Source organism: Cheilinus undulatus, linkage group 12 (assembly GCF_018320785.1).
Source record: "Cheilinus undulatus linkage group 12, ASM1832078v1, whole genome shotgun sequence".
Taxonomy (NCBI): Eukaryota; Metazoa; Chordata; class Actinopteri; order Labriformes; family Labridae; genus Cheilinus; species Cheilinus undulatus.
In genome coordinates, this window is record NC_054876.1 from 17,924,063 (window position 1) to 17,940,967 (window position 16,905).

Consider the following 16,905-nt stretch of genomic DNA (forward strand, 5'->3'; position numbering starts at 1 on the left):
CTTACTGGACTGGCACCTTTCCAGATTCCTGTTTTTCCAGACTTGATTTGCAATGGGATTTGATCCCATGACCCCCTAGTTCCCAGCTCAAGTCCCAGCAGACTCAGCTACTGCTGCCCTGCTGACATGTTTCATCAGCTGTGGGCCTTTTTTTCTTCAAAAACATAAACTCAAAGATGGAAAAATACAGTGTGAGTAACGCATTTAATTACTGCTGTCTTGGTTTCAGGGTGGTGATATTTTAAGTGCTGAGTCACTGTCATAATTAACCATGACACGGCTTAAACGTTTTCATAATCACTCTGCTTTTGTGCCATGAAATACATCTGCTGTTAAACAGAAAACATGTCTGAGGGATAGAGAAGATGTCAGCTGCATTAAAATGAGTTAGTTTCCTCTTAAATCACCACAGCACTTACAGACCACTTGAGACCCTCTTTGGACGAGCTGGCCTTCATCAGCCTGTCAGTCAGAGAGCAGGGAGGATGTCCAATCAACAAATGGGCTGCACACCAAGAACCTCCATGCTTCAAAGACTGGATGTCTCCTGGATTGATGGGGATTGGTATGAATAATTTAGGCCTGCATTAAACTGGGAGGAAACGGTGACTCATGGAGGAGGAAAAGCTGAAATGCTGAGTGGTTTGGAGAGTGCTGCCTTGTGCTAAAGAGGCTACTGTGGATGGCAGAGCTCACTGTGTAGAAGAATACTTATGCATACAGTAAAAGCCTATTATGTTGAGGGAACTACCTTTAGACTCAACAAACCCTCTTTAATACTCTTGTAGAAATGTCTGGGATCAAGCTAATGACAGTGAATTAGCAGCCTATTAGTAACTGCAGGTCTAGGACCATAGGGGGTAAAAAAGGCCCATTTCCTGTCTGCTATCCACCCTGTGAAACTATACAACACGCTGCAGGCTGAGTGCATAGCAGAGCGCTCTATAAATAGATCTTCCCTGCAGCTCTGGAGTCAGGAGTAGAGTTAGTGTGTGCATTAGTGAGCTGGCACGCAGTGGGAATGACTGCAAGTTGACGGAGAGGAAGAAAAAGACACGATGGAAAGCTGCAGACACTTAAGACATCACCAGCTGTGTTGTTACCTTTGTCTCATATTTGATCCTGTGTAGACTGATGATTAACCAGAGGGAGTGGAGCAAAGAGCATGTCGCATTAACAACATATACGTGCAGCTGTGCAGAGTATTGATCGTAGCAGGGCCTCCAGCTGATATGGTGTGGTTATTGAATTTCCACTGGCTGCTTCTGGATTGGTGCTCTATGTATACATCCTGCCTCTGTTCTATAAATCTACTATAGTAGCCATGGGAGTATGTCATGGAAATTTTATCTCCACATAAGAGCAATTAAGTAAAGGATCTGACATAAAGAAATGCTGATTATATGAAAGGTGACTTCTTTTATGCATTCAGTACTTTGTCAAAAAACATAAAGTGCTCTGAAATTTCCTGATAGATGGCTGACCCCGGACTTTGTAAAGAGTCTTCTTTCTAGATGAAAACAATTTTTATTCGGAAATAAACGTTTAGCAACATGGGGACAGAAGTGAGAGGCACAGAATTCCAGAGAGATAAGTTTCCACCATCAGTGATGGTAACCTGACATGCCAGATGAGCTCAACAGGAAGCTGCTATCATTGTTCACTCTCAGTGGAGCCAGTTGGTGAAAAAAATTCATGCTGAAGCCAGCTGTAAGAAGAGTAAAAACATCTCTTCCACCAATATAAGCTTTCAGTGCTTCACAGGTGTCAGCCATTGCAAACTGGCTTGCAGTACAACTACACCGTACCCGTAGCTACTGCTTTTTTTTAACCTCAAATAATGTTGATTACTCCATCCGTTCTCTGCATGGATCTACCAGATGATAGATGTGGAATCTGGCCAATCCACCAGCTTTGCAGGCAAATTAGGATGCCAAGATATCTGCTGCTGTTGGTGCACTGGGTTTGATCAAGTCCAGGGTAAACACCATGATCTACCAAGAGATTTTAAAGCATGTTGAGATGCTGGTTTCCTTTTCCAGCTGGACTTTGCACCTGCCACAGAGAACCATAATTACGAATAACTAGTTTTCTGACCATGCTATACTGTGCTTAACTGGCCTAATGGTAAATGGGCTTTGGCTGACAACTCAAAGCACTTTTTACACAGCAGGTGACACAACCATTCGCACCCATTCACTCTACATTCACACACTGATGGCAAAGGCCATTATATAGAGGTTGCTTGAGTGTGACATAACTGCAGTGTTTGTTTATGCCTTTGAATACATCTTCCAAATCCTTCCCCAAACTATATAGTTTATATAGTGTGGCTCTGGAACTGAAATTCCCCTTCATTCTTCCCATAGCAGATCTGTATATTGACCATACTGCCATGTCTTTATGTTGCCATTTCTAACATATTTAAATTGTCCCCATTCCCCCCTTTAACCACTTTTAACCTATTTTTGCAACTTTACATCAATTTTTGCCACTGTTTTGCCACTTTTAACCCTTTTTTGTTTTCCACCTCTTTATCAACACAAATCATTTTGCTGTTTTTAGCCCTTTTATCACCATTTTTATTCCATTTTACTGTTTTCACTCTGGATTGCCACTCCTTTGCCACTTAACATCAATTTTTCCACCGTTTTTGTCACTTTAAGCCAATTTAAACCTGTTGCCAGTTCTTACCCATTTGGGCTGTTTCTCTCCTTTTTACAACTGTTAACCAACTTTTGCCACTTTACATCAGTGTTTGCCATTGTTTGCCTTTGTCTCTCTGTCCTTTTTTGCAACTGTAAACCCATTTTGGTGTTTTTTTTTTTGTTTTTTTTTGCACTTTTTGACACTCTTTTGCCACTTTATGCCCATTTGTCCATTGTTTTGCCACTTTTTGGTTACTTGCCACTTCTTTTTGGCAATTTAGGCATATGTTACCCATTTTTTCTGCTTTACATCTATTCTAGCTGCTTCTCACTTATGTTTGCCACTTCTTTTGACTTTTTTTTAATCCATTTTTTACTGATTTTTGGCTGTTTCTGCCACTTTTTTTGTACAATTTTCGCCTATTTGTTTTAGCCTCATGTCACAATTTTTAATTTACTTCCCATGAAAGCTGTTTCAGTTTTTTCTCTTTTATTTTTTTGTCAGCCCAATGTTTGTGTCCATCATGGCCTAGCTTCAAAGTCATAGAGAAGTGAAAAAAGGAGTACCCTCCAAACAATAAACTTCTTAAGGTGCATGACAAAAAAAAAGACTGACCAGAAAATGAGATGTCAGCACTTTAAAAATGTCCTTTTAAGTAGTTTTATTAGAAGAAGGCACAACGGACGTGTTTCAACTCGTGGCACAGCGGATGGTCTTGTTCTGCATTGTCAACGTGTTGTCAATGCTGAAGAAGACCGTCCATTGTGCCTTGCTCCAATAAAACTACTTAAAAAGACATTTGCTGAGTGCTGACGTCTCATTTTCTTGCTCCAAAGTCAAACATTACTTTTCAAATGGCTTTGTTCAGTGTGCCCATCTACATTGTTAACTTAACCAATAAAAATATAATTTTGTTACAAGAAAAGGGTTTACATTTTGATAAAGTTGTATTACAGCATAAATAAATACATACAATTCTTTATTTCTTTGATAATAGTGGTTATTTTTCAGGTTAAATAAAATATCATGATCATAGCTTATCTTTACAGTGGTCTGTGATTTTGCTTACCCCCTTGGGTCCCCAGTTTGGCTGGGCCCCAGAAGGCTCTCATCTTTATCCCCCCTCATGGGCAACCTTGGCTGTGAAAGCCAAACAACTGGCGATTTTCTTGCCCGAATCCTGTTTCCAGAAAAATTGGACCTCCTTGTCTTAACTTTTGATGTTTATATTTTAACTCAGCACTTGATGCTTTTTAAAATGCAATACTTTCATCAAAATACACTTAAGTAAAAGCAAAAGAAGTGATTTGAAAACAACTCAAGACAGTCCAAGTACGCAAGAATACTCCTCAGTTACAGTAATTTGAGTAATAAGTTACTTTCCACCCCTGATACAAACATTATTTGGCTTCAAAAGACTATAGATCCAGCCTTTTAGATTTTCAAACAGTGTGTTATTTGTTTAAAGTAACTGCTTATTCAAGAGTTTAGATAATTATCTGGACTTAAATAATTCAGCAGAGACCTTCAGTATGATGGAATTTTTTAGTTTTGGACTTTACAACACCTTTAAAAATGTTCATATTTCTGATTAAATAAGCAATCATCTCATTTATCACTTTATCATCTTCTCTTCATGAATACAGGCTGAGCTCAGCTGTGCAAAACAGTCAGGGACCATTGAATGTGGCTGTGTTGGCGTCATGCCCACAGAAGGGGGCGCTGTTCTACTGTGTTACAGCCAGAGCCAGCAGTGATGGAGACAGATATTGATCACAGGCTGTCTGCATCCAGTATGGTGTTTTACTTGCTCCTTTCTTCTTAGTAGACTAATGATGAATAATTCAGCCCATACTAAAGCATTAATAATCTTGCATTTCCAATTTCATTACTATCTACCTTTTATCTGACTTAGCAAATGGAAGCTGCATTAAAGGTGTCATATACTCCTTTTCCACCTTTTAGCCCAGTCCCCTGTGGTCTGAATGAAACATTGTGCTATGCTTTGGTCAAACATGACATGGATCAAGGACCAGAGGAAGTTTTAGACCCTCTATAAACCAGCTCTGAACAGCCTTTCTCAGAATAGTCCATTTTGGTGTGTATCTCTTTAAATGCAAATGAGCTCCTTCTTATGAGATGTGGACATGGGTGTTGATACCAGGTGAGGGACAGCTATGATTATAATGCCTTGTGTATGGGATCATGTTTTCTTACACGTAGACCACGGATGTCCAAACTATGCCCCGGGGGCCAAATGTGGCCCGCAGTCTAATTTTGACTGGCCCATAGCAAAATCTAGAAATAAAATGAAATATGGCAAACAGTTGAACATGAAGCTTGTGCCTGACTGTACTGCACTTCATAGTTTCTGCACAAGGTGGTGTTACCATGCTAACTCTGTAAACAAACATTTTGACAAGAAGAATTTTATGTTTTTTTGTGATTAAATTGAGACAACTCTGTACATGGTAAACATATTGGCGGCCAAAATGAAAACAACAACTTGTTTTCTAACTCTCTGATGGATTACGGCAGCAAATAGCACAACCACGATATTCCAGGGGCAGAGCCAGTGGTAGCTAGGGCCACAATTGAAAAAAAGTACAAAGTACTGAGATGTTTTTATTTCACATTTTGTGAGTCCATAGACATGTTTTATACCCAAATATAAGCACGTAAATACAAAAGAGGGGTTTTTCATGGTAAGTACTTTCGAAGGTTACACAGCTATAAAGACTAAAACCTCTGGTGTCATGTAACCATCATGCAAATAAACACAAGAAGAGACTTTATTTATTTTTCAGTCTTTATTTTGTGTTTGCATGCCAGCAGAGCTTGTTTCATAAGGAAAAACCAGTCCAGAGAGATCATCACACATTCCAGAGGTGGAGTGTCTGTGTACTCTCCTGAGACTTTGGTTCATTCATTTACAGGATATCTGCTTTTACAGTGTGCTGTGAAGTCTGGAGAGGCAGCATGTGCAGATTTACTCAGCAGAAATCAGACAGGTGTATGTAAGAGTGAGGAATAGTGGGGGAAAAAAGGAAATAAATCTTAAGCTTAGTCTTGAGATGATGAGTGTAATTACAGCAGATAGAGCAGGAGCATGCCTCTACTGCAGATGTGTTTACTCTGTGCACTCAGCTGGGGTCGGCTCATTACCAGAGACCGAGGAGAGGGAGAGAGAGGGGAGACGGGGCAATCCCCTGCTCTGCTCTCTCTGTCATGTGCTTTAGGACGACAGATGATCTAGAAGCATGTGGTGGATTGAATTTGTGTTTGTTGACTGGGAGACACAGTGTTGTTTCTCTTTTTACTTCTTCACCACGCCTTTGTTGTCCATGTTGACGGGGATTGTGGTCCCAGAGGACTGGATGGCAGGAACCGTGAGGGGGGCCTCCACAGTCAGCACCCCCTCAGGAGACAGAGAGGAGGTCACTTTCTCAACGTTAGCTGTGGCAGGGAGGCTGCAGGGGGGACAGAAATAATATTTTCAGAATAAAACATTGAAATCTTCCAAAATGTCTACAAGTCAGAAGGTAGGAATTCAAATAGTCACATCGTAAAATATTAAGGTGGTTTTTAGGGATGCATGATGTTGGCATGGCAGATATGACTCTTTTTTTGCCAATATTAACAAGTGATATATACTGTAAATATTAGCCTATATCCGCCTATATCGGCTGTAGATACTGAGCTTATGTAAGTTTGAGTTTGTGTAGTTTTGATTAGGGCTGTCAGATATTAGCGGAAGTCTTCTTCTTTAGTCATTCTCAGTCATTAAACTCAAAGTATGTTTAAAAAATGAAATTTTGGGGTCTGAACTACATTTGTGTGTCAGTATTGATATCTGTATCGAAAAAAATTGGAAATACTGGAACACTAGATAATGGCAAAAATCTTATTTTGTCCACCCCTAGTATTTTCACTTATCTTTGAAACCAGACAGTAGAGATGCATTTTTTTGGAATTTTTATGATATCCAATATACTTGTATTAATTTTAGCCAATAGCAATATTGATACTGCACTGATTAGTGCACAGACATACAATTAAAAAGGGGCTGAAGAAAAGAATCTAATTAATGAGATAATCCTACATTTGCCCTTACCGTCACTACTCTACAACTACATCTACTAAAAAAATGGCTAAAAATTATACGATTGACATTAACACCTGTCAAATGCGTGTTCAGCTGTGGTGGGTGTTGTCATTACTCCTACTAGCCACTTTGGCACAGTGTTAATTTTGACAGCTATTTTTAATTTTAGTCTTTAAATTACATGCCTTTTAGTTTTAGTCACATTTTAGTCGACGAAAACTCCAAAACATTTTAGTATCGTTTTAGTCCATAAAGAGTCCTCACATTTTAGTCTTTACTTTTAGTCCAAGCATTTATTCTCCAGCCTAAATCGGGTACCAAATCATTGTAGTGTGTTAGTTTTCTGATAGATTTACCTGTGCTTGTTAGAACCAGTGTTTGTGATTTAAAAGCTTATCTGCAGTGAGTCAGATTTGCAAATAAATCCCCCAAATAACTGAGAAGGGGCTACGCCAGCACACACATGCAATGGCTCTCATCTCATTTTCGTTTGTCAATTGTGTTTTTTTAAGAACGGAGGAGGGAAAATTCTTGAAATTTGGAAGTCCAGTGTTCAATTACATTTCTAAAGACTGTAAATCTATTCAATTTTAGCACACCATAGCCAAGCTTGATAATGTTAAACATTATTACCCAACAACATAATTGTGGCTTGTGAAAATTCAGTGTGGCATGTAACTTTTGAAAACTCCTAGCAACAGTGGCTAGTTGGCAGGAAAAACAATGCAAATCCCTGTTCATAAACCTTTATTTTTCAAGTTTAGACTTGTATAAAGACCCCTTTTTAAAGAATAAATTCAGTTTTTTTTTCAGTACACAGTAGAAAAACCTTTATTTTTGCAATTTTTCAAACCTTACTGTTTGCTGTTGATTTCTCTCTGAATCCTTCATGTGCAGCTGTCTTTAGCCCAGTTCTTTTTTTTAAATATACTTTATAAATATAGGTAACAGTCAGCTACCATAACATACCATATTTGTTCCTGGATCTTTAAAATAAGCAGTCAAAAATCTCTCAGGTACACTGCACCCTTGATTCTGAATTAACACAATAACCTAAAACTGACAGCTTCTTGTTTTGAGCATGGACTTTAATTATATTTCAAGAACAAAAAACATAGTTATTGCTTTTTCAATTTCTCCTGAAACAATTTTAGAAAATTGACCTTGCTGGGTATCTGCTGTTGCCTATGGTTTAGAAATTACCTGAATATTGCTTCATTTATTTTTGTCATTTATGGCAGTTATGTATTTTCTATTACATTAATCAAAGTGATCTCTGAGTCTTTCACAGGGTTCTGTTTCAGTTCAAAAAATCATCCCCGATCCTACTAAGAGAAAAATTTGTTCAAGCTGTAATGCCTAAATCACTCACAGTGATACAAAACTAGATCCAGGACCAGCTCAGTCTTTGTTTTGGCCCCTGGATGGCAGCAGAGTCCCACTTAACTACAAACTCCCTTTAGAAGAGAGATGAGCACCATGAGGTGGAGGCTGCTGCTGCTGCTTTTCAGAGCATGAAATTCAGATATCAGCAGCAGCCAGGCCTCGACAGACTGCCCAACCCAAAACTAAAGAGACTCACAGCTGCAGAAACACATTAAGAGAATCACAGGAATTTTAACCCAGCCTGAGAAATGCATTTTCCTCTGTCAAAATTCACCAAAAGCCATTTTCAAAGGCCACAACAAGCCCACTTTGATATGAAATCTGTTAGTTTTGAAGAGACTTGTTGGCATAATTCATGGCTAGTTGCTTCTTTTAAATAAATGGACTGCAGACAGCTAATAAGATACGTTACTAAGCTTTTTTTTTTTTTTTTTAATTTATTAATAAGCTTAAAATCATTAATGCTACTACTTACGTGTACTTCCTGGTGAAGCATCTTGACACAAAGCCATGCTCGTCCTTCCTCTCCTCATGCTTCCCTGTAAACACAAACAGCATATTATATAATCATAAGGCACAATAAGAGATACACTTTCACTGTAAGGAGTTATGAACTAAATGATCTGTTGAAGTATTAAAATGTGAGCAGGCTGCATGGATTTAAACAATGTGGATGGACTGATTAATCTGTTCATTTTTTCATTTTTTATTCCCTTTAATTCTGACACATAATGCAAATATTTGCTGGGCTTCAACTCTTGCTCATGTACACTGAAAGAAAGAATGTAATCATGGCTTAGAAAAATATGTTTTTGCCGTCTATAACATCTAACTTTTAATGCCTTGCTTACATGTTGTCAAAGCAAGAAAATCAATTACAGCTATATTGTACCATTCATGCACTATATCATTAATTAAGATTCAATTTAAGACCAGCGTAAGTCTAATTAGAGTGCATAGTACCATAACCCTGTAATCCTTCCAGCTAAATTGAATACATCCATGATTAGGTTAGTTTTTTACTTGTCTGCCTGTGCAGTTTAATATGTTTGTCCTGTATTTGATCTGTTAGTCTGCATAGGTTTTAATAACACATGGGTGGTTTTACCATCAGGCAGAGGTAGGTAGTTGCCTGGGGTCTCATGCTCCAAGGGGCCTTGAGGCATGGGCAATGGTGTGCATCAAATATGAGGTATACATCAAGAATTATTTCAGTAATTAACATGAGCATTTAAAATGTAAATAAGGGGTCCAATATGCACAAAATAACATCAAAATAGAGTTTGATGGTCCAAGAAAATAAGTGGAAAAGATGCCTGGACCGCCTCCTGAGCTCAAACTCATCAAAAAGCCCCACTGTTTCATTGTGTAAATTAAAATATAGCAAGGTAGATCTATAGAGGAGTATTGAATCCATAAATATTACATAAATGTGGGAAAAGAGGCATGAAATTGATTGATAAAATCAGGATTTGTGGATGTTACACCTGTACTGTGCATATATTCCTTATAAGTTACACCCCACCTCGAGACTTTGAGTTGTATTGTTACTCAAATAAGATGAAGTAAAGAAGTTTGCTTGTTCACTTTTGTCCTGTAGTTATTGTCTTTGGCTTTCCTAATTGAAGTGGTGTCCTCACTAGCTGTAAATGCTTTTAGCAAAATGGAGAAGGATCTCTTTTTCTTCTCTGCCTGGAGCATCCATTACCAAAACCTCTATGTACACATGTTAGATATAAAGAGAAATAGTTAATTCTTAAAGGAGCAGATTTCAGAAATATTTAAAGCAATTTTTGGCCCTTAAAAAGAGGATGTTTTCTCTTCATTGCCTTCCTTTCCTTAAAGTTCCCACTTAACCTAATAAATCCCTCTGTGATCTGATTGGCTGCTCTGCTGTGATTGGTACTCTTAATCAAAGTGAGTCAGACTTTCTGCTGTAGCTAAGACGCTCTCTTATCCCTGGACAAAGTAATTGCTCTAAGAATGGATGAACCTACTGAGTGTCCATGTTGACTTATTGTTTTTACTTTCACCACTTATTCTGGTCTTGACCATATTCATGTAGCTGTTTTCAACATAAACCTTACCAAACTACAGCAGTTTTTAATTCGAACAACTTTCTCAATTCAACAGCATTGCTTGGTAAGGTCAAAGAGGGCCTTCTAATGCTTCGTTAGGTTTACAAATGAATGGGGATGCAGGATATTGGGTTACTGGTGTTTGATACAAATTCATTTTCAGTGTAGTTCAGACCTAAAACTTAATTCCTTACACACAAGTCAAAGTTTAAAGATAAACAAATCAACAAATTTCCGTCCTTAAATTCATTTTTAAGTGTAAGGAATGATGATGAATAAAGAAAAAGACTTCAGCTGAAGTAGGTCTGTTGGTCCAGTCTTAAACTCCACTACTTTGATCATATAACCAATGTTTACAGCCAATACAGGCAGATTTTTATAGCCTTAATTTCAACAGAAATGTTCATATCTGCTGATATGGATAATTCACTATTTTAGGTTCACTTTTTAATTTTTCAGTTATACATCCAGCACACAAAGGATACACAAAGCAAACAAGAACAGCGACGATCAAATGACAAATACAATCAGTGATTAATCCTGTTAATAAGTATGATCTCAATATCAAGACGATAGTAGTTATGTTTTTTTGTCACAATTAGGCAGTTCAAGTTCGAAGGACTAAAATTTGTTGATTTGTTCATCTTTAAACTTTAAATTGTCTGTATTAAGGACTGAAGTTTTAGGTATGGACTACATTTAGATACCAGTTTCAATATCAGCTAAAATGTCTTTGTAAATATCTTTGTATTATATATCAGCAAAATATCCAATAACATCCCTGCATATCTTCTCATGTCAATCCATAGAAATTTAAATATTAAGGAAACTTGTCTGCTATAACTTTGCTACTACAGGCAGACATAAGTTCTTGGCCTTTTGTGATTTTTTAGTTTCCACAGTCAGATTGTTTCAGCTCTGGTGATAGCTTTTAGGGCTGGATGATATGGTTTAAACATTCAATTCAGGTTTTTCCACAACAAACTCAATTTACAGTTTTGATTGTGTTTTTTTTTCTTTTTAAATGAAAAAGAAACTACTCAAACTGGTTTAATTTAATTTTTAATAACAACTTGTCACCAAAATTAACAGAATTTTCTTTTACAGGTTCAAGTGTGAGCTTGTCTTTAAAAGTTAATTACATCGACACTCAGGCTCAAAAAGTTTTTATCTGGAAAAAACAAAGTAATGCTTTTTTTGATGATCTATGCATGTAAACAAGGACATCTGAAGATTATTGATTATTTCTGTATTTGAATATGATTGCCTGTCATTTCTGCACTAAATCAGTAACAGATGAAAATGTGACCAAAACTACCTTTAATTTTAGTTTCTATTAAAGGTATCCAGAGTGAGTGATATGATTGGTCATAAAATATGGTTGTATTGTGTTTACCAGTCTTTATGCTAAGCAAAATGTAATTTAGCTGATTGGCTCTATAGCTAATTATATCATGGTATATGATGGATATGTTACCTTTCTGCTTCACCATCAATCATGTTAGCACATAGGCTTTTCCTGCCATAGAACTAGGTTGAGCTAACTAGCCTCTAATGCTAGCTCACACATGCAAATACTGGCCTTCTTTATAAGTTTTAATGTGAAACTGAAAGAAAAAAAAAATCCCAAAATAGCATGATATTGCTATTTGTCACATTGAACATGACTTAAAATGTATGCCATGTGCTCGTTTATGTTACAGAGGCCTTGTGTTGGTATTTTCATCTTTTGTAGCTGCTACTCCCATACTGTAGCTTAGCCACAGCTTCACCAAAATCCTCACCAGCCTTTATCCGGTCAGTCTCTCACAGGCACCCAGAGGCCTGGCTGTGAAGTTACCTTCCATTCTTGCTCTAAATACAGTAATATGTTTGTTTTGACAACGGGCTGATAACGCTGGATCTCTCCAGGGAGCTGTCCTCTTTACAACAGGACGACACTGCTGGTGAGAGTGTGGCAGAGCCGAGTGTTCAGCTGCCACATGGAGCGTCATACAAAGAGAGGACAGGACTGTTGCATAAAGGCTGAACTTTGATATGAATTCAGAACTAAAGCTGATGAAAGCAGCTTTAAAAACATCGTCCTTGATGAGATATTAAGGTAGCTCCAGAGCTGAATCCTGTGCTTTGTTTATGTTAGATGTTCCTGACTATTGTACCTGGTGTCTCTGCAGTGAAATATTGGCTGCACTTGTGCCCAGGACCTGGTTGTGGAAAAGATCCAGCAGTCCTTTTAAAGTAACAGACACAGAGGGTGAGTCATGGCTAAAGCCTTTACTCTGACACTGTGATTCTTTGTGAAATGTCAGACACAGAGGCTCAGATGGACTGAGGAATAAAGGGAGCTCAAGGCCTCACAGAGCTGAGCTATGATATTCTTCATTCCTCACACATTTCTCCAGGTTTTTCTCCTTCTCTGTTAGTCTTTCAGTAAAACCAGCTCTCTTAGAAAGAAGTCTGTACACTTTGTTCATCTGTGATCTGTTTCTTTCCACTCCCACATGTTGAATTGTTTTGCATCAGGTGGGCAAGCGGCCAGAATCCCCCACCCTCCGGTGCACTGGAGCTCAGTATTGTGTCTCCAGATATTACATAACTGTGCAGCTATGCATCTGCCTTGTGCTTGACCCAGTAGAGAGGCTTCCTCCCTTTTTTTTATCTTGCATTGTTTTCATCAGTAATGTAGAAGTTTCTGTTACACAGGAAAGGAACAGACCTAACTATTAAGGCTGGGGTAGAAAGTCAGCACTACATTGAGAGAAAGATTGAGTTTATGGCATACCTGCAACTTATTTTTACACAAAATGTACCATCAGATAAACTCTGATATATCAAGACAGCTGTTCTCTTTATGGAATTGGTGCTATAGTGTGTCAGGTTGGTTGTTTCTTCAGTTAGCTAAATTAGCTCAGTTGGGTTCAAGTCACAAAAATACCTTAAACCTACCAGTATGTAAACACATATTTATGCATTATTACAACTACAGATTCTTTGTTACATGTTGGCTTACTGCAGTAGTTTCAAGGTATGTGTACTTTAACAGAGTATTTTCTGGCTACTTCTATCCCCCACATATTGCACCTATGCGAAAGCTCAAATCCACCAATGGAGACAGCAAATATGACTTTCTAGGTATCCTGAATTGAGATGTACAAACTTATTTTAATAGCAAATTTAATTTCAAGATATATGAGAAGAATTTGCTAGGCCAGTTGGCAAAAGTTTTTCAAACAACGAGAAATTCGGGCCTCATTTTTGTGTTTTATATCTTGAGATGAGATGTTTACCGGGACTTGTTTGGTGAATTTGGCTTCAAATAGGTGTCATTATGTATTTTTTGAGTTTTGAGTTACTGCATGAACAAATCCTTTCTCACATGTAGGCCTACTTTAGTTAGATGCTTAAAAAAGACTCAAATGCCAAAAGAAGTATCTATTATAAAGTTAAATTGACTGTCATTACTGAATGTCAATGTCAGTGAAGTTTTTTAAAAGTGTTATAGGTTATTTTAAGTAGTCATGATGTGGGGATTTTAAGCTTTTATATAAAACAGACATTTAATAGATATCCCACAGCAACAGTAACAGAAGAGACTGACACCCAAAATTGGAAACTTTGTCTCACTTTCCAAAAATTTAGCTCAAACTCCCAAAACAATCTAGCTGTACCCCGTTCATTTCTGACAGCCAGTCTTACAGATTATTCATCTGAGACACTGTTATCTCAGAACAGAAATACATGCTAAAACTTTAGAAATAAAATTAGATTTCTGTTCTTCTGTTTTGTGTTAAGGTAAGGGCTAGTATACCAGAAGTTAAAAGTCAAAACACTTGACCTGCAAATCTGGTTACTACCGAAGCTAAAGCTAAGTGCACAAAGCAGCTACGTAAGCTATGATTCACGTTGTAGCGTGTAGCTAAATTACCTTTAGCTATGTTTGTCAAAGCTCCCATTGCTCGAGCTAACTTTGCTGTAGATAACAAAGCGACGTAGCTAACGTAACTAAAGCTAGGCTCACAAAGCAGCTATGCAAGCTATGTAGATGTGTTATCTGCATAGCTATGTTTGCTGAAGCTAACATTTCTAAGGCTAATTTAGCTACATTGGCTAATGTAGTAATGTTAATAATGAAGCTAGCATAGCTACATTAGCTTTAGCTAAAGAAGCTAAAGTCTGTCTGTGTAACTGCTCCTTAAACAGGTTTATGATTTAATCCCAGATTAGACCTCTGCTCTTTTTCTCTCTTTTATTCATAAAATGTTTCTTAATCTTTAATGTTTTAAATGTGGTTGTTTCATGACTTTAATGGTTTAGATGGGAGCTTGGCAAGATGGATTCACCAGTGAGAAACACGGAAACAGGCGCATCCATCTGCTTTGCAAGGTTAGGAAAGCGTTGTTTACGGCATTTCCTTTTCGAGGCATACGGTGTCTCAGATGAACTGTTTGCTGTAATTTCCTATGACACAGATGCTGCTTTTTGAAAAGCTTCAGCACTTTTTCATAATGTTGATCATTTAAATAACAAAGGGTGCACAGTTCTGAAACACCTCCATCAAAATATATAGGAGGAAAGTTTTGACAGCCTTAATTCGAAGCTTTAATGGGTCCTTTTTCTAATTGTTGATTACAACAACATGACAGGGCGAAAGGAGGCTGTGTTGGATATGATATCTTCTCATGGGGCCCAGAAATCATGGTGACACCCCCGTACACTAAAGACATTACAACAGACAAAATGGTGAATCTGAACTGTGGTGGACAGGGAAAGGTGTATAGCAGAGAAATAGAGCATTTAGGGAACAGCGGAAAGATGTCTCTCTCTCCTCTTGAAGCAAAGTGAATGCCTTTTTAGAGAAATGTGACATCGGATGCAGCCTTTTAGAGTGACGCTTCATTTGTACATATTCTTGCATCATTTCTGCCCTTCTTCTTTGTCCTTTTTTCTGTCCTTTCTCTGGCTTTCTTTTCTTTTTTTTAAATTCATTTTTGCCTTTATTGTTTTGACAGTTGAAGACAGACGCATTATTTTATTGTTAAAGAGACCAGAGGATGGTTTGCAGCAAGGGACCAAGGGTCAAAATGTGTATATCTTTATAAATGAGGTACTCTAATTAAACTCGGATAAGCTGGCACTCCTCCTTTTTCATTTTTACTTCAGCTTTATTTTTGCAGACGTATATGCTCCTGTATAATAGTGCAAAGTTTTTATGTACTTGTCCCACCTTTTCATTTGGATTAAACATCTGTACTTATCTATCCTCAGAACCCACCCTAACCTCCTAAATGAGACATTGTGATCTCAAATTTCTGAAAGTTTCATAAGTGTAATTTTATTTTATTAAAAAAGTGGTTGTGGTTCGAACCTCAGATGGATTAAATACAACTGACAGGACAAAACAAACATGATTAAAAGGGCATCATTACAGAAGCTGTATGCATTTTATGTTCCCCTGTATCCTGTGAAAATGAGTACATTGTGGTTGTTTTCTAAAGATCTTGAAAAATTTAGTTATCATGAGAAATCCAGCTTAATTATCCCAAGATAATGAGATAAAAAAGTCGAGATCTGGAGAGAAAAATACCTAAATTTACCCGTTATCTCAGCAAAACAGAGCAAGCTAGTGTATGGATGCATGCCCACTCAGGGCTCAACTCATCAACTCAGTCCTGACCCACCAGTTACCCACCAGGCACCACTAGGATAAACCAGTTATGTAGGTTTTGATGTCTTTTATCAGCATGTAAAGTAGAATGAAGTAAAGGAGAAAAGAGCACTGACCTGTGATCTCCACCACGCCGTCCTTGGTTTTGACCACCAGCTCCTCAGGTGAGAAGTGGTTCACGTCCAGGGACACCTTCCAGTTGTCTTGGGTCTGCTTGATCTCTGACATGCCGCTGCTCATCTGGCGGGACAGGGCACGAGCCTGCTGGGCCATCATGGCGTTTGGGTACATCATGGAGGGCATCATCGGAGTGTGGGGCATCATCGGAGTGTGGGGCATCATGGAGGAGATCTCTGGGGCCAGGATGGAAGGCCGCAGGTACCCTGGCCACTGGGTGCTGGGGAATGAGGCAAAGTCTTCAGGCAGAGCGGGCATACCGAAGGCCTGGTCGAAGATGCGGCTGTTCTGGTGCCAGTCCCTGAAGGGGTCCCAGCTGGGGGTGCGCATCAGGGTGAAAGGAATACGTCTCTCAGTCATGGTGCTGTGTTTTGGCGGTGGAGGAGTGCTGCTGGAGCGAGGAGCTGCTGGCTGCAGAAGGAGAACCCTGTTGCCTCTCTGAAAAGGTTTTCCTGGCGTGCTGTGTGCCTCTCAGCTGTGAGCTTTTATACACGCTGACACCACCCTGCCAACAGAGCCCTCCCCTCTGACTCCAGACCCCTCCACGTTTTTATGGAAAGTACTAGACAGTCTATTTGTGGCAGGCCTGGAGCACTGGAAAGGAATCCAACAGGAAGGCCCTCCCCAACAGCAGCTGACCAGTGCTCTGTTATACTGCCCTGCCTCCTTCTGCTCTGGCTAATCCCCCACTCCTCCTCTATCTGGACGTCCCAAAGAGCCAGAAGAATCTGTTAGGCTGCTGGGAAGCTGACCAGGCCTGCAGATAAAGCTCAGATAATACTTACATGCTATTTCTAACATGACACTGTATATGCCATACTGTCCCATACAGGACAGAATGTACC

The 16,905-nt window shown here is 38.7% G+C and overlaps 1 protein-coding gene across 1 annotated transcript; it reads right to left on the reverse strand.

Annotated features, from left to right (window-relative positions):
* Positions 1 to 5,444: 5,444 nt before the first annotated feature.
* hspb1 (heat shock protein, alpha-crystallin-related, 1) lies at positions 5,445 to 16,581 on the reverse strand. The gene is made up of 3 exons (XM_041801024.1): positions 16,000 to 16,581; positions 8,616 to 8,679; positions 5,445 to 6,119 (listed from the first exon to the last, which is right to left on the reverse strand). Exons 1-3 carry the CDS (start codon positions 16,418 to 16,420, stop codon positions 5,966 to 5,968), a joined length of 639 nt encoding a protein of 212 aa, XP_041656958.1. The 5' UTR covers positions 16,421 to 16,581; the 3' UTR covers positions 5,445 to 5,965.
* Positions 16,582 to 16,905: the final 324 nt, after the last annotated feature.

What these genes read in the sequence shown, in the direction of transcription:
- hspb1 (XM_041801024.1), bottom strand. Translation starts at nt 16,420, where the DNA reads ATGACTGAGAGACGTATTCCTTTCACCCTGATGCGCACCCCCAGCTGG. An exon ending in CGGCGTGGTGGAGATCACAG is followed by an intron (nt 8,680 to 15,999) that starts GTCAGTGCTCTT and finishes TTGTGTTTACAG; the next exon opens with GGAAGCATGAGGAGAGGAAG. An exon ending in TGCTTCACCAGGAAGTACAC is followed by an intron (nt 6,120 to 8,615) that starts GTAAGTAGTAGC and finishes TCCCCCCTGCAG; the next exon opens with CCTCCCTGCCACAGCTAACG.